This window comes from Chiloscyllium plagiosum, chromosome 12 (genome assembly GCF_004010195.1).
Source record: "Chiloscyllium plagiosum isolate BGI_BamShark_2017 chromosome 12, ASM401019v2, whole genome shotgun sequence".
NCBI classification, from domain to species: domain Eukaryota; kingdom Metazoa; phylum Chordata; class Chondrichthyes; order Orectolobiformes; family Hemiscylliidae; genus Chiloscyllium; species Chiloscyllium plagiosum.
The window spans coordinates 73372131-73395945 of record NC_057721.1 but is presented as its reverse complement, the minus strand read 5'-3'; the positions used below and the strand labels follow the sequence as shown (position 1 = coordinate 73395945).

The 23815-nt window shown below is 39.8% G+C and overlaps 1 protein-coding gene across 4 annotated transcripts in view; it reads right to left on the bottom strand.

Moving 5' to 3' along the window:
* Nucleotides 1-447: 447 nt before the first annotated feature.
* appa (amyloid beta (A4) precursor protein a) overlaps nucleotides 448-23815 on the bottom strand; it is a 178189-nt gene continuing 154821 nt past the window's right edge. For 2 of the 4 annotated variants that reach the window (XM_043701397.1, XM_043701399.1), the window contains 6 exons: nucleotides 22209-22308; nucleotides 18770-18991; nucleotides 9017-9070; nucleotides 8142-8236; nucleotides 4517-4663; nucleotides 448-1559 (listed from right to left, as the gene is read on the bottom strand). In XM_043701397.1, coding sequence (XP_043557332.1) covers nucleotides 1458-1559; nucleotides 4517-4663; nucleotides 8142-8236; nucleotides 9017-9070; nucleotides 18770-18991; nucleotides 22209-22308 — 720 coding nt within the window. In that variant the 3' untranslated portion in view covers nucleotides 448-1457. The remainder of the gene's footprint in view (nucleotides 1560-4516; nucleotides 4664-8141; nucleotides 8237-9016; nucleotides 9071-18769; nucleotides 18992-22208; nucleotides 22309-23815) is intronic. The other 2 variants (XM_043701398.1, XM_043701400.1) reach the window with 1 other exon arrangement.

Here is a 23815-nt window from a genome sequence, read left to right as displayed (position 1 = left end):
ATGGCAGCAGTGTGTTCCATCTACAAGATTCACTGCAGCAACTCAACAAGGCTCCTTTCACGGATCCTTCGAAATTTGCAAACTATAACATGTGGAAGGACAAGGGCAGTTGATGCATAAGAACATCATTACAGTGAAGTTCTCTCCAAGTCATACATCATTCTGACTTGAAACTTATTACCACTCATTCATAGTAACTGGGTCAAAATCCTGAAACTGCCTTCTTAAAATCCTTGTGGGTGTACATACACCATTGGAGTGCAGTGGCAGATCAAGTTAGGAGTTCTTCATCACATTTTAAGGGTGAGTAATGATGGGCAATAAATGTTGGCCTAATTAGTGAGTCTCACTGCAGAAATATATAAGAAATTCTGATGCTATTGCTATTTCTCAAACAAATATATTGAAGGTGTTGAAAGAAACAAAACTACGGTATTCAAGCCACAGTTCATTAAGAATCGTGTTAAATTTATTTATGTAATACATTGTAGAAAGCCATTCTTAAAGCTACATCTGTACAACCCATCTTATCACTGAGAGCACATCTCAGTATATACATCTGTTTCAAGCATGTCCCCATGAAGTTGCTTGCTCGGTCATGGGGGTATGCAGGCCACAGGGACACATCTAATACAGTTACATTCAGAAAAAGAATCAAGGTTTAACATGAATAAAAGATTCGAAGTAAACGACGCTTAAATTGGTACACAAAACACAGGCACAAGAAACCAGACATTTCCTTTATTCTGCAGCTCACAGACACTGTACAGCATCGAAGAAGATTCAGTTTAACAGCAGCTCCCTTGCAAAGAAAAAAAATGTTCTGTTGTGTTACCTGGAATAATTAACACTAACACTACAATGTTACTGCATAGTAAGCCTGCTTTTTCTCATCTCTCTGCCCATATCCATCCCTCCCTCCCACCCACCTCAAAAAAAAATACCAAACCAGCATGGTATCCGCTCACCTGCAAAGCAGTTAAAACTGACCAAGACAGAAGCACCCACATAACCCCTCCCCACCGACTGTAGCACAAATATGTTAAAGCATGTTGCAATTTAAGGAGGACTTCATAATCTGCACAAAATCACAAGATTACAGTACAACCTGCTAACAAACTACATGATAAATAGCAATTGGGTAGAAGACAAATATCATCATGCACTAAGTACAGAGAAATCCTAACAATTCACAAAAAAACATTCATTAATAATCATGTAGTGAAACAGTTAAAATGCTCATCAAGAATACATTTGTGTTTGTTTCTTAATTTTCACTTCTTCCAGTTCAGGCATCTACTTGTGTTACAGCACAGCTGTTCAAAAAAGGCGAGAATGAGCAGAATAATGGTACACGGAGTGTCTTGGGCAAACTGAACACCACACGGTAGAAGCTATCATATGCTGTCCAGCTTGGGAGATTATACTACTTTTTAGAACGGATGCGTGAGGATGTTTTAGTTTTGCATCTGTTCAAAGAATTTGTATGTTGGATTCTCATATCCATTTTGTTGCATCTTTGAGAGGTGGCGTTCCTCTGGGGTTACAGCTGCATCGACCTGTTGGGCAAGAGGCAAGGAAGAATTATACCATTTTGTTGATATTTAAAAATATCATATGATGCAGCACACTCACCGTGAAGGACTGTAGTGTCTGAAAGCCATTTTGGGGCTACAGAGGCAGTGCCTAAATTGTTAGCAACCATAAGAAAGTAAACCCAACCTTTTTTTAAACAAATTGGCTTGCCAACAGCAATTGCAGTAGGTGTTTTAATTGGGATTTTCTATTTCCAAAGGGCATTACTGAAGATAGTTAAAACCTGGTACACAAAGTAATGGAAGTCAAGGATAAGGTGGCCTATATTAAAACACCAAGAATAAAAAGATTTGCATTCATAAAGCACTTTTCAATTCCACAAGATGTGTCATAACCCATGAAGCGCAGTCACTGTTGGAATGTGGCAAACACAAATTTTCACACAATAAATTCCAGAAGCAACAATGTGATGATGAGAGCAGCTGTTTTTATTTGTCGATTGAGGGAAAGTATTAGTTACGATACCAGGAAGAACTCCCCTACTCCTTTTCAAAGTAGTGCGATGCATGTTTCACATTCACCTAAGAGGTTAACTATAAGGAGTCATCTGAAAAGCAGCATTTATGATGATGTACTGCCCTTTTAGTATCACACTGACAGTATCACTCTGCATTACACTTACATCTCTGGAGCTGGACTAAAACTCTCATCTTCTGACTCAGAGGACAGTATGCTATCCATCAAGTCATGATTGATAAAACGATAGATATATAACGGGGAAACTGATGCACCTGCTTGTAACTTAAAAAAAATTTGTTAATAGGATATAGGTGTCGCTAGCATTTACTGCCTATCCCTTACTGCCCAAGGGTCTGAGCCATATGGAAGATAGACCAGATAAAATGGCAGATTTCCTTTCCGACAGGATATTAGTGAACCAAATAGATTTTTTACCACAATTGACATTGGTTACATGGTTGCCATTAGATTAGATTAGATAGATTAGATTCCCTACAGTGTGGAAATAGGACCTTCGGCCCAACAAGTCCACACCGATCCTCCAAAGAGTAACCCACCCCACTCTGACTAATGCACCTAGCACTATGGGCAATTTAACATGGCCAATTCACCTGACCTGCACATCTTTGGATTGTGAGAGGAAACCCACGCAAACATGGGGAGAATGTGCAAACTCCACACAGACAGTTGCCCGAGGCTGGAATTGAACCTGGGATCCTGGTGCTGTGAGGCAGCAGTGCTAACCACTGAGCCACCGTGCTGCCCTGATATGCATTAAATATGCATTTTACTCCAGGTTTTTACTGAACTTAAATTTCATCATCTGCTATGGATGGGATTTCAATTCAAGCCCTCAGAATATTACCCTGGGTCTGGATTGCTAGCCCAGTGACATCACCACCACACCACACTCCAATTTAATATTTAAACAAAAAGGACTGGAACACTGAATGCAAGTCTTTATGGAGCTTTATTCAAGCTTGCTTTAAGGGAAGGTTTGTGGTGTCCCAATGGTCTACCCAGTAAGAGAATGTCAACATGACCATCTCTTCCCGTTTACTTGCGCTCGTTGTAATAATAAGCAGTTCTTATGGAGGCATGAAGGCAAAAACAAGGAAGGCTTCGATAAATATGGAAAAATATTTCAGTGCTTAGTAGATTAAATGAGCATAAATTGTGCAAGGCATCATTCATGGCTTTTCTGGGAATCAACATGAAATGCAAATAAAGTAATTGAGTTTCTCTTAGAAGCCCCAAATGCAATATAATTATGCTAAAATAATGTCACTGTGGGAACCTGCTGCACTGTTCTGCAATCCATTCTCCATGAGATTTCACTGCACTGCAGTTATCAGGAGAAAACCTAGCACTGCTGTCGATGGGGTCAGAGCTCTGAACTCTCTAATTGATCCATCTCATCTATATTCATTTATTCATGTTTCCTACACTGTCCACAACACTGCCTGTTAATAGTATGATAACGTATTGCCTGATATGGCACTTTGCCAAATAGCAAGACTCTATGTTCAATTCCTGCTCTGAGCACAGATGGTTGATCTCAGTTGGGGTCACAGTAGTTTTGGGAGTTTGGAGGAGGGGTATGGGGGAATGGTGATGATGGTTAAGAGAGAAAAACAGAGGGAGGAGGTGGAACTATAACTGGTTTCAGGATTTTAGACATGGGGTAGTCAAAACAAAAAGTTGAATGCTAAGCTTTGAAAGAGTTCTGGCAACACATTTCAGTCAGTGCACAGTTGAGAAAGAGGTAATCTGTATGCAGCATAAACCAGTCAGGGGGTGAATGGCCTGTCACTATCCTCTAAATGCAATGTAACATGATGAAAGTAGTCACATACAATCAAGATAGACCGTAGAGTGAAGTTAGATAGCTTGCTAATGTACAATTCAAGCTCACACTGGAGGCATGGTGTAAAGAACCAAATGACTTACAGCACACAAAACTATATTGCAGCAAGAAATCAGGAGGCGCAAACTAAGAAAACCAAAAGATCGACAAAACCAATTGTTCGTTTATTTTCAGGCACAAATGTTTAGTTAACTGCTGAGACATATTCATATTGCTTTCACAGTCTGATGTCAAGTCTCGTACATAAATGGGCCAAGTGACAGGGAGTGTGCCATCCTGCAACTAATTCCTACACTCACCACCATCAGCGTTATTTGTTACCCGCAGACTTCAGTTTCACATTAAAACCCTGGAGGGAATGACAATGCAAGTTATTCAGCTAATCCAAGTAATGAGAATTCACTTGCCAGAACCAATCATTGGCACAACATGAATAAGTGTTACTTGGTCCAAACAGCAATTAATCAAAATCTTCAATAAAGCAGGAGAAAACAGTGGTTGAGAGGAAAACTTAAAGACAGCAGCATTGATACCAACATAATATACTGATATATACCACTGGTTGGTTGAAATAGTTGGTAAATAATTACCTACCTCAACAACACCATGATGAATAGATGTATACTGCTTCTTCTTCAGCATCACCAGGGTGATGACAATTACTGTTGCTATGACAACACCACCAACCATGAGACCAATGATAGCTCCTTTATTTGATCCAACATCCTCTGGGAAAAACACCTACGAAGTAGAATTACACATAGATATAACCCAAACTCAACAATTCCTACACAACATTCATAAGACTGTGCCCTGCATTAGATTTGACTACTTCAAGAAAGCTTTGTGTTTCAATTTACTGCAGGAATAGAATTTTTAAAAATTTCAGCATATGTCATTTATACATTAAAAATGCAGTCACTTATATTGTTAGCAAAAACAGCTGCTCTTATCTATGCTGCACTAGGTCTCAAACATAGAAAGACATTTAATCTTGAGACCTGTTGTGATATTTCATAAAACCACAAGACTGCAGCTCGTGTTTATTTGGAAAGTGTTATGCATCTGCAGATTCTGAATGTTTAACACACTGCCTAAGAATTCAACTTCTGCACAGACAAGCCGAGGTATATTTTTAAAATGGAAAGGATTCTCATTTATATTCACCATGGCCTCTCTTGAGTATACACCCTACACTGACTCGTTGCTAAATAAGGGTAATCTTCAAAAGGACATACGCAAAAACACACACACTAAACTACAATTATTCTCAATTGTGTCAAAGCAGTGAGAAAAATGGTTCTTAAAATAAAAGACATGTGATCATGCCTATTCTGGGTTCACTGCAGAGTCTAATTATCAAAATTAACACTAAGGTACCCATTTCAGGCATTTAACTGCATCTGGCTCCTGACAGCTTAAAGTACCTAGTGTTCCAAATTAGAATAGTTTTGGTTGAGCTTTGATCTAGGAATCAATAACATTGATTGTTTTAGATGTTACAACCTTTTACTTCTTTACAGTTTTTAAAAACAAAGCAGCACTGACACAAAGCAGGTAAAAGCATTTTATCTTTGAACTGTCCTGGAACCCTTTCCCTCAAGTAAATGGAGAACAGCTGATCAAGAAGACAGTTCACCATCAGCTTAACAACAACAGACTTCTGGCCCATCTAATAATGTCCACACCCGATGAATGAATTAAATAAATTACATCCAAGGTCATTACCAATACTTACATTTATATAGTGCCTTTAACATACTAAAATAGCCAAACATTTTGCAGGAGAATTGGCAGAAAAAAACTGACACCGGATATGTTACAACAGATGATCAAAAGCTTTCTCAAAGCACTTTTTGGAGCATTTTAAAAGAGGATTGACATAGAGTGGGAGGGAGGGAATTCCAAAACTAATGGCCTTGACAGCTGAAAGAACGTCTGCCAAAAGGTGGATCAATGAACTTCAGGGATGGTCAAAAGACTAGATTTGGAGTGGTCTGAGAAAGGGAAAGTTAAGGCTGGGGAAGAATTTAAACACAAGAAAATAATAAATGGAGGTATAGCTGAACCAGCTGCCACTGTCAGTCAGTGAGCACAGAAGTGAAGGGACTTGTTATGAGTTAGAGATATGACCAACTCAAAATTCTGTTGTCTCTTAACTTGACATTTCCAATTCAATGACAGCTAAACTCCCACATTTGACCCTCCATAAACTTTCTGGATGTTTAAGATATCTCGGCATAGTTTCCATCTATTTAAATACCTTTCTAATTTTCTAGCCATAAAGCCAAAATAAAGAGTCTCGCATTTTCTCTCAATTTTAACACCATCAAATTATTGCCGATTCACCTACGCCTTCAAAATTCATTTGCAGGTTCTTTTAGGAGTGTCCAAGCTACATTTTTAATTTTTGTAGGTCAATTCTGCATATTCTACCAATCCACAACACTCTCAATTAAGTGTTTGCTGACATCAACAATTTACCAGTAACTGCTGACTACATATGTTTACCTCTAATTTTTTTTTTCATTCTCCACATGCATATTAGCAAGCCAATATTTATATTTTTCTTTAAAAATTTACTGACACTTTACATTTCCCAATGCATTCTTTTCATTCAAATCTTTTCATTTTTATGTACATGCTAGCTTATCATTTTTTTAAAACACGTTTTCGATGTCAGCAGACTCAGCCCACATTTTATTGCACACTGAATTCAGTGCGTGGGTAACACTGGCACGACTGCAGTTATTCCCATGCCAAGCTATCCAAGATGATGCCGAACACCTTTTTGAACCACTACAGTTTTCACAGTTAAAGGTGCTCCAAGAATAGTGTTGGGTGGGAAATTATAAGATACTGACCCTGTGACAAAAGTAGAACAATATTTGCTATTCTGCTAGTGAATAAAATCATAGTTAAACTATGCCACTTTCCTGTCCTTTTCTCTCCATGTCCCAAAATGTATTACTGTCAGTCTACTTAGCAATTGAGCTGAGGTAGAAAATTCTAGAAATTCTCAACACTATGAGTGCAGTTTCTCAACTTAGTCTCTTAGAAGTGCCCAGACAATTCCTTCAGTGTGCTGTAATAGGGATTCTGCAGGCTCCCCATGCACAACGTCTAAAGTAGATGGCACAATGACTGTCTAGCCAGCAGAAAACCTGCCCTTATATTGTTAATGTCCTTTTGCAATTAAAGCAAACATACTTAATATAACTAATGTACGTTCCTAATTGCTTGCTGTACTGAATGCTAATTCTGTGTGCATGCGAAGATCCCCCTCAATGCCCCCCGAATACCAATGTTTGCTTGTTTTGAACTTTTAAAAAAATTCTTCATACCAGATTGGATAGTTTCACACAACCCCACATTAACCCTTCTAGTCAATCACAGCAGTTAGCATTCCTTATTTTCACCCTCCTCATGGCTCACACTGCCTTCTAGCTTTCTATCTCCAGCAAATTTGGATACAATATGCTCCGTTTGTTCATCTAATGGGGAAGAAATGTTAAGCGATGTTTAAATCAGGATGGTGAGAGATTTAGTGCTGCTTCCTTCTTAGTGAAGAACTTCACAGAAAAGGAATGCGCTATTGAAGTTGCCTTGTTAAGTCATTGCTTTGCAACCTGCACATTGTACATAGAGCAACATTTTAGGACCCAGTTAAGGACTACCTTTCTCTGATAGTTTTAGGACTTTGGAACCCACTTTGTCAGACAGCACTGGAGGAAGGATCATTGAATACTTTTAAGGTAGCGGTAGATAGATTCTTGACCAATAAGGGAGTCAAAGGTTTTCAGGGCTAGGATGGGATGTTGAGTTGTGGCCATATCAGATCAATTATAATCTCATTGAATGGAGGAGCAGACTTGAAGGGCCGAATTACCTACCCTTGCTCCTAATCTGTACGTTTGTATAAGAGGACAATGTACAGTGGCAGTGTATAAATCACAAATGGTGTTGATCTTTTTGAATGTTTTACAGCTGTCCTCAGCATGGAACATGACGCAGATTTGATCACGTTCCTGACCTGATGGTTACAGCACATTTGTGTCAATATGAAACATCATTAACTGACTTAGTTTTGATTTAGCATTCGTCGATTAAAATGGCACGACTAATAACAGGCCCATTTTCCAAATCAGCAGACACAATGTTAAAGTTTCCATATCATTAGGAATACCTTCCAAATAGTTTATACTACAAAATCACTCACCAGCTTCTGATGATGGACCTCATACCCAGAATCCTGTCGGAATTCCGTCTTTACTTCCGCTATTTCCTCTGTCTTAATGCCAGTGAGTCCAGAGCCTGTGTATATACAAAACCATTTGGAACGTTTCTAACTTTGCAATGAGAATGTGTACCCGCCCAAAGACAATGTCCAAGACCACACTTTGTGCCAAGTTAATTAGTCTCAATTAAGGGAATTGTAGGAATGCCATAGTTGATATTGCATTCCAAGGCAAGGGTGAGAAAAATATTTGTTAATTTAAATTGTAATCAGGGATCCTAACAAGGGGAAGGGGGAGATAAAATGCAGAGAAAGAGGAAGGGCAAACTCACTGTGGACTCAAATATGAATTGCACTTGGTGAGATCTTGGGGCAGGGGTATTGTTGTTGCTGCTGGAGTTTAGCAATACCATGCCTTCAGATAAGAAGAAAATAAATGAATGCTCTGGTGTCTCTCTCTGCTCTCATACTCTCCAACCCCCATAAAGCATCAACAAGAATTGCTTTTCTATGCAGCAAGCTCTTGTAAAGATGTAGGGTGGGGATGAAGAAGGAACACAGGAAAAGGGGAAGGAAATAAAGGATAAGCAGTGAGGAGGGAGAAAGAGAACAGGAGGGAGAGAGAATAAGAGAAGAAATGGTCAATTTCCTCAACGAAACATTCCTCATATGATCCTCTTCAAAGTCAGAACTGCTCTGTCCAAAAGTTAACCTTGCTCCTTGTGATCTCCCTCATTGGGCACTATATTTGTGCAAATTAAAACAAGGGATGCAATTTAAGAGTAAAAATAAAACAAAAAGTATTAATTTGAACCATATTAAAATCAGCATTCAGCATAAGCCAAGCAAATGGATACCTGGTCGAGTGGTTAGTCCTCTGTCTGGTGCTGGCCGCGCATCAACTGGTTCAACTGGGCATGTACATTGAGAAGTAGAAACAAAAGAGTAAGTAAAAATCAGCAAGTGGTGAGGGAAACAAAATTAGAAGCAACTAAAAGGAGCATAAGCAGCTTGTATAGGCCCCTGCATCAGCCACACAGGATAACTGCCAGCAATCCAAACAAATATGGTTAGCCTTGATGACACCAGCAATATGGAATATTAACTGTTTCCATTATTGTTCAACAAAACCATCCTTTCCCATGCCCTTACCTCTGCAAAACCCAAAGGCCAATACAATAATCACAAACTTCATTGAGATTAGAAATCTGCACCCATGTTAAGAACAAAACCATTCTTTCCCCATGCCCTACTTCTGCAAAACTTAATGGGTAGCACAATATTCACACAATTGATTGAGACGAGAAACTTGCACTCGTGTTAAGAACAAAAGAAAAAGTCTGTTGGTATTTGTTCCTTTGTTTATAACAGTGAAATTTTATGACTGGAAATGCTACCCAAAAGCAAATATGCCCAGAAGTGGGAATTTTGGATTAGTCCATAAAAGCAAAGGATTAGAAAAAATAGCCAATCAGAAGTCCCATTTGACAGACTCTAAATTAAAGCTGCCGTAATGGAAGCACTCTGGAATCTGATTACATAGGGACTTTTGAAAGGCAATTGGACATATAGTTGAATACAATTAATTTTCAGAGATATGGGGAAAAGTGTGGAATAAAGGACTACATTCAATACTGGCACAGGCATTAAAAAAACCTGAGTCTGTAATGTAAGATTCTTTGAAAGTTATTTATGAAAGAGAGAAATGGAATAGATTTTGAGAGTCAGGGGATGGGGGTGGCAAAACAATAAATAGAACAGAAGGTAGGGCACAGAAATCTAGGTTGACTTTGACTGCATACCTAACTAAGGGCAAATTACTTTGCCTTGCTTTATGACATACCAGCTATGCTAAATAAAAACAGCCTTAACTTTGCTTAACTTTAAAATTAATTTTCAAAGTCACTCTTTGCAGAATTTTGATCTTGCTAAAGTTTCAAACCAGAAAGGGTGAAAGAACTCATCTAATCTTGATATAAGGTCTCAGAAAGTCATCTGAGAAGAGACAGGACATGGTACAGTACCTGTGAGTATGTGCAAACCACCCACATCCCATAATTAGTACATTAACAAACTAACATACAGTCTTCACTTTTTGTTGCACAATGAAAAATACTGTGCTGTCTGAATACCTCAGATCTGGTTAGTAGTCAAGAGGCTGTACTCCATGAAAATGATCTTTTCACAATTAGCTTTCACAACTAAGAAGTTATTTGAAACAGAGCCTGACAAATTCACTTTTAAAACTCATTCTGAGTTGAATTGTGTTTGTTATAAAACAGAAATCTGTTATGAATCCAGTTAACAGTATCACCATTTGGTAGGCCTCCCAAGTGATTGTAGGGTATTGGCACGGCATCACACAATCACTTTCCATTAACAAGGCCAGCTGCCAATCCTTTCATACTGCGGGTCTGAATTATTGTTGAACAATCTGTTCGAGTGGGAGTGGGAAGCTGGCTCATCTGGGCAAGTGCAAAACATTCACATGAGCTGGTATAAGGATTAAAGGGCACTGCATTTGAAATCACTATGAGCAAGGTGAGACAACAACATTCTTGATGATGCGAGCTTAAAAAGTCTGTCTGGATGCAAACTCACGAAAAAATGTTTCCTTTGTTCTATGTTGCAACACTATTCTGCACTAAGTAGATTATAGCTTTCACTAATTGTCGCTGAAAACCTCTTCTACCAAATGACTTCGGCAAAGGCTCAGGAATAGGTCACCTACATTACCACTTTATTTAAGGAAAAGATATGATTTCAGTTGAGGCAGTTCAGCAAAGTTCACTAGGATGATTGCTGGTATGAACAGACTGTCTTATGAGATAAGACTAAATAGGTTGAGACTCTACTGATTGGTATTCAGAAGAATGAGAGATGATATCATTGAAACATACAGGATTCTTAAGAGGTTTGACAGTGTAAATGTTGAGGGGATGGTTCCCCTCATGGGAGAGTCCAGGGACAGAGGGCATAACCTCAGAATTAAGGGACATCAATTTAAGACTCAAATGGAGAGGAATTTCTTCTTTCAGATAGTTGAGAGCCTTTGAAACTCTTTGCCGTAGAGAGCTGGGGAGGGGGGAATGTCTGTGCATACATTTAAGGCTGGCATAGATACATTTTTGATCAGTTGGGGTATCTAAGGGAAAGGACAGGAGAGTTGATGAGAGAAGCAGCCATGATCCTACTGAAAGGCAAAGCAGGCCTACTTCTGTTAATCTTTCTTATGGCCTTATTTCAGCATCAAGCATACCCCCAATCAGGAAAACAACTCCTGGTTTACTGCCATAATGTGCTCCAGCCCCCAAATGTTATGAGGTTATACTGCATCAGTGTGGTACTGTCTTCAATCATCATCAATCAAGTTATCTGTATGAATACATCAATCAGAGGCAGACTGGGGTGGCAGTGTATGGGCCTAGATCTTACGGAACCAGGTGATAAAATCAGTTCACAAATGATCAGAGGGGAATTGAATTGAATTGAATTTATTGTCACGTGTACCGAGGCACAGTGAAAAGCTTTGTCTTGCGAGCAATACAGGCAGATCACACAGTTAAATAGCGTAGCTAAGTAAATAACAGGTTAACAGTGGCAAAAACGAAAACACAGGTACAGGCGAATGCTGAGAGTTTGAGGGTCCATTCAGTATTCTCACAACAGTAGGGTAGAAACTGTTTTGAAACTGGCTGGTATAGGTTCAGGCTTCTATATCTTCTCCCCGATGGTAGAGGTTGTGAAAAAACATTGTCAAGATGGGATGGATCTTTGAGAATGCTGACGGCCTTTCCTTGATAGTGGGGCCTGGTAGATGGATTCTATAGATGGGAGGTTGGCCTTTGTGATTGTCCGGGCCGAGTTCACCACTCTCTGTAACCGTCTCCGATCTTGGATGGTACAGTTGCCATACCAGGTAGTAATACATCCAGACAGAATGCTCTCGATGGCGCACCTATCAAAGTTGGCAAAGGTATTTGCTGTCATGCCAAATTTCCTCAGCTACCTGAAGAGGAGGAGACATTGTTAGGCCTTTGTAACCAGTGCAAGCACATGAAGAGTCCAAGAAAGCTTGTTGTGGATGACTACTCCCAGGAACTTGACACTCTCCACTCATTCCACCTGTGCTGTTAATGTGTAGGAAAGGCATGAGTAACATCCCACCGAAAGTCAAAAATGAGTTCTTTGGTTTTGCTGGCAATGAGAGCTAGGTTGTTCAGTGCACCATTTATCCAGTTCTCCCACCTGCCATCTGTAGTCTGTTTCGTCGCCATCTGAGATTCGACCGACTATGGTGTGTCATCAGCGAACTTGTAAATAGCATTAGTCTGGATCATTTGGAGTCATGGGTGTACAGTGTGTACAGTAGGGGGCTGAGTACACACCCCTGAAGGGCTCCAGTGTTGAGTGTTACTGATGGTGAAATATTGTCTCTAATCTTCATTGATTGTGGCCTATGGGTCAAGAAACTGAAGATTCATTTGCAGAAAGTGAGGCTTAGTCCGAGATTACTAAGTTTAGTAATCAGTCTCAAGGGGATAATAGTGTTGAAGGCGGAACTGTAGTAAATGACTAGGATTCTTACATAGCTGTTCTTGGTGTCAAGATGTTCTAGGGAGGAATGAAGGACAAGTGATAGGGACCTCCACCCTTATTGGTCTTGACTGCGCTTGCTTCAAGGGTTCAGAGGTGAGGGGATAAGGTTCCAGTCATTGTACTGGTTTCCCATTTGACTTTTAATTTCTTTCCCCACCCTTGTAAAATTTTCTTAGTTGTTTCACTTGGAGGCAGCACATGTAACTGAGCATGCTGGAAATTATGAAAGATGGACTATTAGGCAGACAATTATGAATTTTCAGAACCTCATTATAGTCATTATACTATTAGTAGTGATTAGGTTCAAGTTTTAGGTTGCATTTTATATTTTTTTTCCTGCAAGTTTCTTCTCCACCCCCAACTGTGTGTCTTGCTTTCGTTTTGGTTGTTATAGTGAGACATGCAGGTAGATTAGATCTATTCAATTTATTTCAACCAAATATATCTTGCAAACCAGAGCATCATTTCCATTTAGCTAACAGATAAAAGAGAACTGCGTAATCAATGAGGGAAGGAAAAGCATTATATTCAAGAAAAAAAATTGAATTTAGCTTTAATGGGAATATTTCCATTTTTATCTCTCTCTCTGGGTCAGGAAATATTTCTGCAGGAGATAGGGTTTTAGGCTTTACTGAGGCCTCTTTGCCCTTGACCTGGCTTTGTAGAGGCTTGTACTAGCCAAAGAATACGATACAAAACACATTGAAGCCTCTGTAATGAGTAACTCCTGAAAGCCATTTCACTGTGTACAAGTTAGGAGTCTGGTCAATGCTCCATTTGCTTAGTTAGATGCAGCTCCAACGTAGTACACCTTCCGTCACTGGTGAACCACCACATGGTTGCAGTGTCTACCAGGATGCACTGCAGCAACTTGCTACGGTTTCTTCAAAGCACTTTCTAAATCTGCAACATACCTTGTCTAAAAAAAGACCAGGACAGCAGACATTTTGGAACACCAGAGTCTGTAAATTCTCCACCAAGTCTCTCTGACACCACTGATTTATAAATATAATTGCCATTACGTCATTGCCATTGATCACAAATCCTGAACCTCTTCGTTACAGGACTATGGGAAAATCTGCACCACATGGAGTTAGGAGAGGTAGATTTTCATCTTGCAGAAGCTCGAGTGCTTTGAGCACTCCCTTCCTACTAAATCAGAAAGATTGGGATTGCAACACAAAATCAAGAATAGTTATAACATAGGAGCCTATTCAGACCGTGCCTCTGCTAGCTCTCTGCAAGAACAACTCAAATAGTCTTACGCTCCTGCCATCTGTACAAAAACAAATTTCTCTTCAAATGGGTTACTGAATCCCCTTTTAAAGCCAGGGGTGAATGTTCCCCACCAGGCTCTCAGGCAGTGACTTCCAGATCCTAACCACATGTTGCAAAAAAATCTCTTTTAGTCACTTATCTTAAATTGGTATCCCCTGGTTCTTAACCTTTATTCTGTGGAAGAACTTACTTCTATCAAGAGAAACCTCTCATGATTTTAAAACACATCTTTCAACTCTACTCTCAACATCCCCTTCTTCAAAGAGGGGAAAGAGAATCCCCAATCTGTCCATGTAACTGTCTATTTTGTAAATCTTCTTTGTACCCTCTCCATAGCCTTCATAAACAATGCTCAAATGCTTGGATTAACTAATTGTTCAGACCTGTGCTCTGGAGAAGGATACAGTGAACTAAACTGCCTTAGAATAAACAGTTACTGTACCTCTGGATCAGAGGTTTTAGGTTAAAATTCTCACACCATTACTTAAAGCTGAGTATGTTGAAACTTGGGTGTATGATAGCTCCACAAACAAGCTATCTTCTAAACGGTGAAGTCATAGTGACTTAAACGTACTAGTTTGTTAGATTCAGGGACTCTGGTATGAATATCGTACAAATGGTGTTTTTGGATAATGAACTAGTACTATTGAAAAACTTCTGTTTCTTTCTAACTTATGAAGGAGCGTCTTTGGATTAATGGAGCTACATTTGCATTGTATTTGAAACATTTTCAAGTTATAACATAAATAGATGGTTTGGCTTGTTCTATTTTATCCTTTGTTAATAATCTTTTGTTTTATTGTTATAGCAAAATCTGTAGCATTTTACACTTATGTTTCAACAAGAAACCACTTTGTTAAAATTAAACAAGTTAAAATATGATTTATCAGACCAGGTTTGCATCTGGGATATGACACGTTCATTAATAATATCAGGTAGGATCATAACACTATCCATTCAACTGGCCTTCTACATTCCCTTGAAATCTAACACTGCCCTCCCCACAGTTCAAAATACTTCTATACTTTACACCACCTGCAAATTTTGAAATTGCGCCAACACTATTTAATTTGTTTCAGAGGATCTAGCTAAAGCAACATCTGTTGCCCATCCCTGCAGCCTATGTAGGTTAGTACACCCACAAAGCTGTTTGGAAAGGAGTTCCAAGCTTTCCAGCCAGCGACAGTGAGAGAACAATGATATAGTTCTGCATCAGGATAGTGTGGGGCTTGGGAAGCACATGCAGGCACTGACTTTCTTATATGTTTTCTGTCGCTGGTCCTTATAGATGTTAGAGGTTTAGGTTTGAAAGGTGTTGTCCACCATGGTGTTGATTAAAGCAGTCTTAACATGGCTGTGCAATTGTGGAGGAGGACAGGAAAACAGATTTGACGTTGTTAATAGAAAAGATGGTGCTTGCTGCAGGTTGTAAAGAAAATGTTTATTTTTTTTTAAATGAAATAGAGTCATAGAGATTACAGCACGGAAACAGACTTTTCGGTCCAACTTGTCCGTGCTGACCAGAATCCTAAATTAATCTTGTCCCATTTGCCAGCACTTGGCCTACATTCCTCTAAACCCTTCCTATTCATATACTCATCCAGATGCCTTTTAAATTTTGTAATTGTACCAACCTCCACCACTTCCTCTGGCAGCTCATTCCATACACGTACCACAGTCTGCGTGAAAAAGTTGCCCCTGAAGTCCCTTTCAAATCTTTCCCCTATCACCCTAAATCGAGACCCTTTAGTTCTGGACCCCTCCTCACACTAGGGAAAAGACCTTGTCTATTTATCTTATCCATTACCCTCATGATTTTATCAAACCCGATAAGATCACCCTTCATCCTCCTACGTTCCAAGGAAAACAGCCCCAACCTGTTCAGCTTCTTCCTATAGCTCAAACACTCCAACCCTGGCAATATTCTTGCAAATCTTTTTTGAACCCTTTCAAGTTTCACAACATCCTTCCTAATAGGAGGGAGACCAGAACTGCACATAATATTCTAAAAGTAGCCTAAACAATGTGCTGTACAGCTGCAGCATGACCTCCCAACTCTTATACTCAATGCTCTGATCAATAAAAGCGAGTACACAGAACACCGTTTTCACTATTCTATCTACCCAAGACTCAACTTTCAAGAAACTATGAACCTGCATTCCAATGTCTTTTTGTTTAGCAACACACTTTAGGACTTTACCATTATGCGTATAAGTACTGTCCTGATTTGTCGTTCGAAAATGCAGCATCTCACATCTATCTGAATTAAACCCCATCTGCCACTCCTCAGCCCACTGGCCCATCTGATACCTGTACTGAGGTACCTTCTTAGCTGTGCACTACAGCTCCAATTTTGGTGACATCAACAAACTTACTAACCATACCTTCTTTGTTCACAACCAAATTATTTATGTAAATGATGAAAACCAGTGGACCCACTACCGACCCTTGTAGCACACCATTGGTCAGAGGCCTCCAGTCTGAAAACCAACCCTCCACCACCACCCTCTGTCTCCTATCTTTGAGCTAATTCTGTATCCTAATGGCTAGTTCTCCCTGTATTCCATGCGATCTAACCTTGTGAACCAGTCTACCATGAGGAACCTTGTTGAATGTCCATATACTGAAGTCAATAGACTCTATTATACTATAGCTGGAAATGTGTTGCTGGAAAAGCGCAGCAGGTCAGGCAGCATCCAGGGTACAGGAGAATCAACGTTTCGGGCATAAGCCCTTCTTCAGGAATTCCTGAAGAAGGGCTTATGCCCGTAACGTCGATTCTCCTGTTCCCTGGATGCTGCCTGACCTGCTGCGCTTTTCCAGCAACACATTTCCAGCTCTGATCTCCAGCATCTGCAGACCTCACTTTCTCCTCTATTATACTATAGATCAAATCCACTGCTCTGCCCTCATTAATCTTCTTTGCTACTTCTTCAAAAACTCAATCAAGTTAGTGAGACATGATTTCCTATATACAAAGTCATACTGACTATCCCTAATCAGTCCTTGCCGATCTAAATACATGTAGATCCTGTCCCTCAGGATTCCCTCCAGCAACGTGCCCATCACCGATGTCATCTTAATAAAGCTGCTGCTGTTATTTAATACTTCAACCTCCTGGTCCTTCTCAAAACCATAACACAGAATACAAGAAAACTGCTTAGCAATTCACAGGGTAAATCACATTGACTTGAATTAAAAGCAGAATTATGATCCTCAAAGCAGATCTTGGATGCACTCCAATAAAAATAAGAGAAAAATCAGAAGATGCCAATGCTGCACTGAAGGAGATACAGGCAGCAAGGAGAAAAAAAATGGTGAATAGTGCAGAAAAAGCTTGGCTATGTGCTGCCCCATGAAGGAGCTCTGTAACATGTGCCCTAGTTGGAGGGCAATGTTTGAGCTGGGATAGACTTAAAAAAGAACCAGACAGCCCCAGCCCCAAGAATATTTAGTTTTAAACAGGAAAAAGCAAGGTACTGCTAAATTCTTTGTAGTTTGTTGTGCTTCAGGCCCATCCCATTTTGAATAAATAAAAAGGGAAATGTTGGTGCCCTAAGATTGAATGAAAAGTACATTGAGTTGGAACTCCCACACAGGAAGATTATTATTTTGTTAAAGCTAACCAAAAGGGAGCAAATATCCTTGTCCCTGTGTTCTTTCATATTATGGGAGAGAAATAATCTTCTTAGAGGAGTCTGGTAGAGCCAGAGAAGATGGGTTCCAAAACTTTTAAACAATTAGTAAAGGTAAAGTTGCCACTGTCGTATCAAACCATAAGACTGTTCTAGAGAAAGTGAGGACTGCAGATGCTGGAGATCAGAGTCGAGAGTTTGGCACAGCAGGTCAGGCAGCATCTGAGGAGCAGGAGAATTGACGTTTCGGGCATAAGCCGTTCATCAGGAATTGACAGAAATGTCAATTCTCCTGCTCCTTGGATGCTGCCTGACCTGCTGTGCTTTACCAGCACCTCACTCTCGACATGGATCTGTTCTCTCAGACAGAGCTGACTGGTGGTGGTTTAACTTGGACATCACCACATGTCAAGCAAGTGGAAAAGCTGAGAATAAGAGTCCTTCATGGGAACATCAGCCACTGCAGGAATTGAACCAATGATGTTGGTGTCACTCTGCATTGCAATCCAGATGTCCAGCCAACTGAGCTAACAGACCCTAGAACTGCTACAGAACAATTTTTTCACCAGAGCCACTGGGAACTGTCAGGTTCAGATTCAACAAATACAACCAGCATCACAGTAATCTATCTCCCACAAATGAATCAATTGGAATGTTTTTGAAACATCTGTCATGTGCAGATAATCCTTTGAATGATGAGGTATTTTTATAATTAGAAGATGCGTATTATAGATTATAAAAGGGCTTTGTGATTTTCCATTAATGGAAAATTTTAGTTTGCTTCCGTCCAGCTTGTAGGAGGTAGGCAGGGTGGTTGGCAGAAAATAAATAACTATTCCTCTCCAATATTCAGTGGTTTAATTAAGAAACTAAACTTTTGTTTCCAATGATACCAAACAGAATTTTAAAATTACATTTCAATTACAGGCCCTTTGATGTCTTACATCAAGACAGTAAAATGGAAAAGCTCAGATACAGCTGTCCTCACCCTCAACAGGGCTCAATATTAAATAATTCCACATTGGCTGAAATGCTATTACTGTACTTATTCTGCCCATCTGTTTTTCATCTTTCAAATCTTCCCCATTCCACTGTTACCTTCATTCTCTGTGTTAGCAGGGATGGAGTCAATCTCAAATGGGTGCAGAGGTTGAAAGTCATCGAGATTAAACTCCCCGTCATCTGGTAGAAGTTCTATTGTTGTTTTCGTCTCAGAGAGAGATGGGATCAGTGCATCGTTTCCATAGCTAATTCGTGTGTCGCTGACAGAATTTGCCACCAAGTCATCAATATAGCTCTGCTCCTTTTGCAGCAGTTCATCTGTGTTAATAGAATGTTTGAGTCAAATGTTTTGGAATGGTGCAGAGGTAATGAAATGTAATATTAGCATTGACATCTGTAACTGAAGTTCCATTCACACAGATTCTAAATACCATGTGTCCAAACATCATCAGTTTGAATGTGGAGGGGAAACTGCAAAGTGCAGCAGTATCTCCTTTCCATTAATTGGAAGACCATTCAATGCAACCTAGTTTCTGAAAGTTTTTCTCCCAATCCTCAGTCTTTAAGTTGTTATAATGCACTTTGACAACAACAGTGTAAACAGGGAATGTAATTTTATTGGGAAGTACAAAAGACTTCTATTATGGTTTTGCTCAAAACACTTAACGAATGCTCCATAGAATATGTGGGAGAGGAGATTATTTAACATGTTAAATTAATAAAAAAACTCAAAGATTGTTCCTTAGATTGTAAATGGAACTTTTTTTCTGAAATGAGACAGTTGTAATACATCAGAAATAATATACTGCAGTATCAAAAGAAAACCTCAGTAGAAATTGCAAACAAGCATCTTTTTTTACACTCCAGTACTGAATTAAAAGCAGATTTTTGCTCCAATATTACTGCCTTAGGTATATAGAGACAATGTTACTTCCCCAGCCAACAATTACTCAGTTTCAAGGACAGGTGATAGCCGAGTGGTATTATCGATAGACTACTAATCCAGAGACGCAGGTATTGTACTGGGCACTCAGGTGTGAATTCTGCCATGACAGATAATAGAATTTAAATTCAATAATAATCTGGAAATAAGAGCCTACTGATGACCATGAAGCCCTTGCCAATTATCAGGGAAAAACCCATCTAATTTACTAATGTCCTTCAGGGAAGGAAATATGCCATCGTTACCTGGTCTAGCCTACATGTGACTTCAGACTCACAGCAATGTGATTGACTCTTAACTGCCCTCTGGGCAATTAAGGATGGGCAATAAATGCTTGAGTAGCCAATGATGCCCATATCCATGAATGAATTAAAAAAAAACCCACGAAGTCACAAGCACACAATTATTAGAGGATCTTACAAAATTCTAAGCCAGATAAAAAGTTCTGCAAATTCAACACGGCACATAAAACACTCAGCAACTTTGCACATGAAAATCAATGAATGTTCAATGAAGAGTGTAACTGGGCAGATTCAGAAACACCTCCAGGAATACCTACAAATGAGGTGTCAACCTGGTGAAGCTACAAAACAGGACTACTTGCCTGCCAAACAGAATAAGCAGCAAATGACTATCAAGAGAGCAAGGTGATCCCATAAACAATGGATTGGATCCAAGTTCTGCAGTCCTGCTACACTTATATGATTCATTATGGGGTGCAGGCATCGCTGGCTGGCCAGCATTTCTTGCTCATTCCTAGTTGTCATCTACAAGAAACAAGTCAGGAGTGTGACAGAATGCTCCCCACAATCCTGGATGAGTGCAACTCAACAACTGTCAAGATGATTGACATCATCTAGAACAAACAGCCCACTTGATTGTCACCACATCCACAAGCATCCACATCCTCCACCACCGATGCTCAGTATCAGCAGTGTGTACTATCTACAAGATGCAATGCAGAAATTCACCGAACCCATTATCACTTCCATCTAGAAGGACAAGGGCAGCAGATACATGAGAACAACACCTTTTGCAAGTTCCTCTCCATGCCATTTACCATCCTGACTTGGAAGTATGTTACTTCAATGTCACTGGGTTAAAATCATGGAATTTTCCCCCTAAGGCTATTAGAGGTTAACCTACACTACATGAACTGCAGTGGTTCAAGAGGTAACTCATCACTGACTTCTCAAGGGCATCGAGGGATGAGCAACTCTATTTGTCTCAAGTCTGCATACTGACAGCAACTACAATGGCTTGCCAGCCCAGATCCTGCAGAAAATTTTAATTGTTTGGCTGAGGCTTGGCTTTGTTTTGGGGTTTTGCTATGGGCTAATTGAGAGGATATATCCTAAGTGAGGCAATGCAACTGCCTTCATTCAAGTAGTGTTTCCCAAGCTCAATCGGACTGGAGGGAGTGTCTGCAACTCATATGCTCCACTTCCTGCATTTTCCAATGATAAAGCCAGTTGTCTGTTTGAAGTCCAGTTGGGCTTCAGCTAGTATAGAAAGTAAAGAATATGAAAGCATGGGAAGGGTTAAACATGAAGACCACTGGCAATCTGTGGTCTGTGAAAGGCAGAATGGGATAACCATAGTGGAATGTTCTTACACCAATTAGCAGAGTAAGGTTAAGGCTGAAAGGTCAGTCTGGCGGGATAAGATAACACAAGTAATAAAGCAAGTTTCTCTGTTAAGTGTTGTTAACAGAGAAACAGGATTGGAACAATAAATATTTGGGACATGACATTAAAATATCTAATTAATAGTTAGTAGAGTCAGCCAGGAGACTATTGTAATAGATGGAATAGCTAAATATCTATCATGACAGGTTAGTTTGGAATGGAAAGATCACTGTAGCAGAGTTAGCACTAAATATCTAACCGTGACATTAGAATAACATTAAGTAGAATGTACAACTAAAGAGATAATGGGAACTAACATCACTGGTTTATTATGTAGCTAGAGTGAGGAACTTTGATTAATATAGTTGGTCATGCTGATAGGCTAACAGAAACATGATTTAAAAAAAAAAATCCACGGACCCTGAGGTTCGTGAGCATTCGAGAATCTGCTTTCTCAGTATCACGGTTTTTAGTTTGCAAATAAAAGACCTACTTCTTGAAGAACTCTCTGCATCTCCTGGTGGTTCTCTATATTTTCTCCACAACACTAGTAGGCTAGGATAAAATGAGGACTGCAGATGCTGGAGAGTCAGAGTTGAAAAGTGTGGTGCTGGAAAAGCACAGCAGGTCAGGCAGCATCTGAGAAGCAGGAGAGTCAATGTTTCAGGCATAAGCCCTTCCTGAAGAAGTTCCCAATCAGGGATATCAGAGCCTATGAGGTCCACCTGGCTGACACCATGACAATCACAATAAGATGGGCTTTTCTCTCTATAGTGCAAGATTTCAGGGTCAATTAAATTCAAAATAGGACTTTTTAGCTTGTACAGATTAGTATTATATTGGACATTATATTTACCCAGATTTGTGGGCCCAATGACTATTCCTATATTCCTTTGACCTTACTTGTGATATGGTTAAAAAAAAGACAATAAATACAAGAACCAACACATTTATGGGGGCATACCAACTTCGTCCTGGATCTCCTCTGCAACTGAAGGAACCTTGTAAAGCAGAGATAGGCTCTGGTTCATACGTTCATCAATCACACGTAGGTGAGTCATTACCTGAAAAAGACAAAAGGTAGAAACTTTAATTAAACCTATACATTGCGGATGCTTGGAAATATTTATTCTCATTGGTGTGGACTGTTGCTATGGGAAATTGACAAAAGCACTTGCAACTTCCTTATGTTTGCAAAATGCTTACAAACTAGCTGCATGCCCCCTATGCTTACACAGAGATTCCTTCCATGACACACAAATATGATCATTTAAAACTTGTTCTGAAGGGTCACTGAACTTGAAACATTACCTCTGCTTCCTCTCCACAGACACTTCCAGATCTGCTGAGTTTCTCCAGCAATTTGTTTTTATTACATATTTCCAGCATCTGCAGTTCTTTGTTTTATTTTATTTCATGCAAAACTCTGCTGCTTGTGTCCTAACTTGCAACAAAAGTCTCATTCAGTCATCTCTTTCTGCTCATTTATATAGACTTCTGATTAAGCTGAGTCTCAATTTTAAAAATGCTCATCCTTGTTTACAGTTTCATCTCTGCAATTACCTGCAACCCGAAAGCTACCCAGTCTGTTATTAATTGCACTAAGTTCCTGTGCTTACCGATCTACACCAGCCTCCTGTCAAGCAACATCTCTATTTTTAAAATTCTTATCCTTGTTTTCAAATCTTTCCATGGTTTTACTCTTTCTCACCTTCATATTTGCAACAAGCTCTTTCATTGTCTATGCTTCCAAAACACACAGAAGTTACCAGAATCTATTCCAATAGGTTTAATTATTATTGCTGATTTAAAGATGCAAGAGTTTACAAAAAGCAAGAAAGGACACATTTTCACAGCTTGTTGCTAACTTGTGTAAGCATTTTTTGCCGTGATGTCTTACAAACAAACAAAGTACAAACAAAATTCCAAAGTTCACTGCTGTTTGTATATTTGTGTTCAAGTTACCATGAATTATTACGGTATAAAATTTCACTGAACTTGCATATAGTCAGGTATTGACATGCCTCAAATCCCTACTCCAGTGCTGCTGCCACCATCCCTGATTCACAAACAAGAGAACTGGGTGATCAAAGTTTGGGTGAAGATTTGTAGCTCGGGTGCTCGTTGTTGTGGTTCTGTTCGCCGAGCTGGAAATTTTTGTTACAAACGTTTCGTCCCCTGTCGTGACATCCTCAGTGCTTGGGAGCCTCCTGTGAAGCGCTTCTGTGGTGTTTCCTCCGGCATTTATAGTGGCCTGTCCCTGCCGCTTCCGGTTGTCAGTTTCAGCTGTCCGCTGTAGTGGCCGGTATATTGGGCCCAGGTCTATGTGTTTGTTGATGGAGTTTGTGGATGAACTCCATCAACAAACACATCGACCTAGACCCAATATACCAACCACTACAGCAGACAGCTGAAACTGACAACCGGAAGCAGCAGGGACAGACCACTATAAACACCAGAGGAAACATCAAAGAAGCGCTTCGCAGGAGGCTCCCAAGCACTAATGATGTCGCCTAGCCAGGGGACGAAACGTTTGCAACAAAAACTTCCAACTCGGCGAACAGAACCACA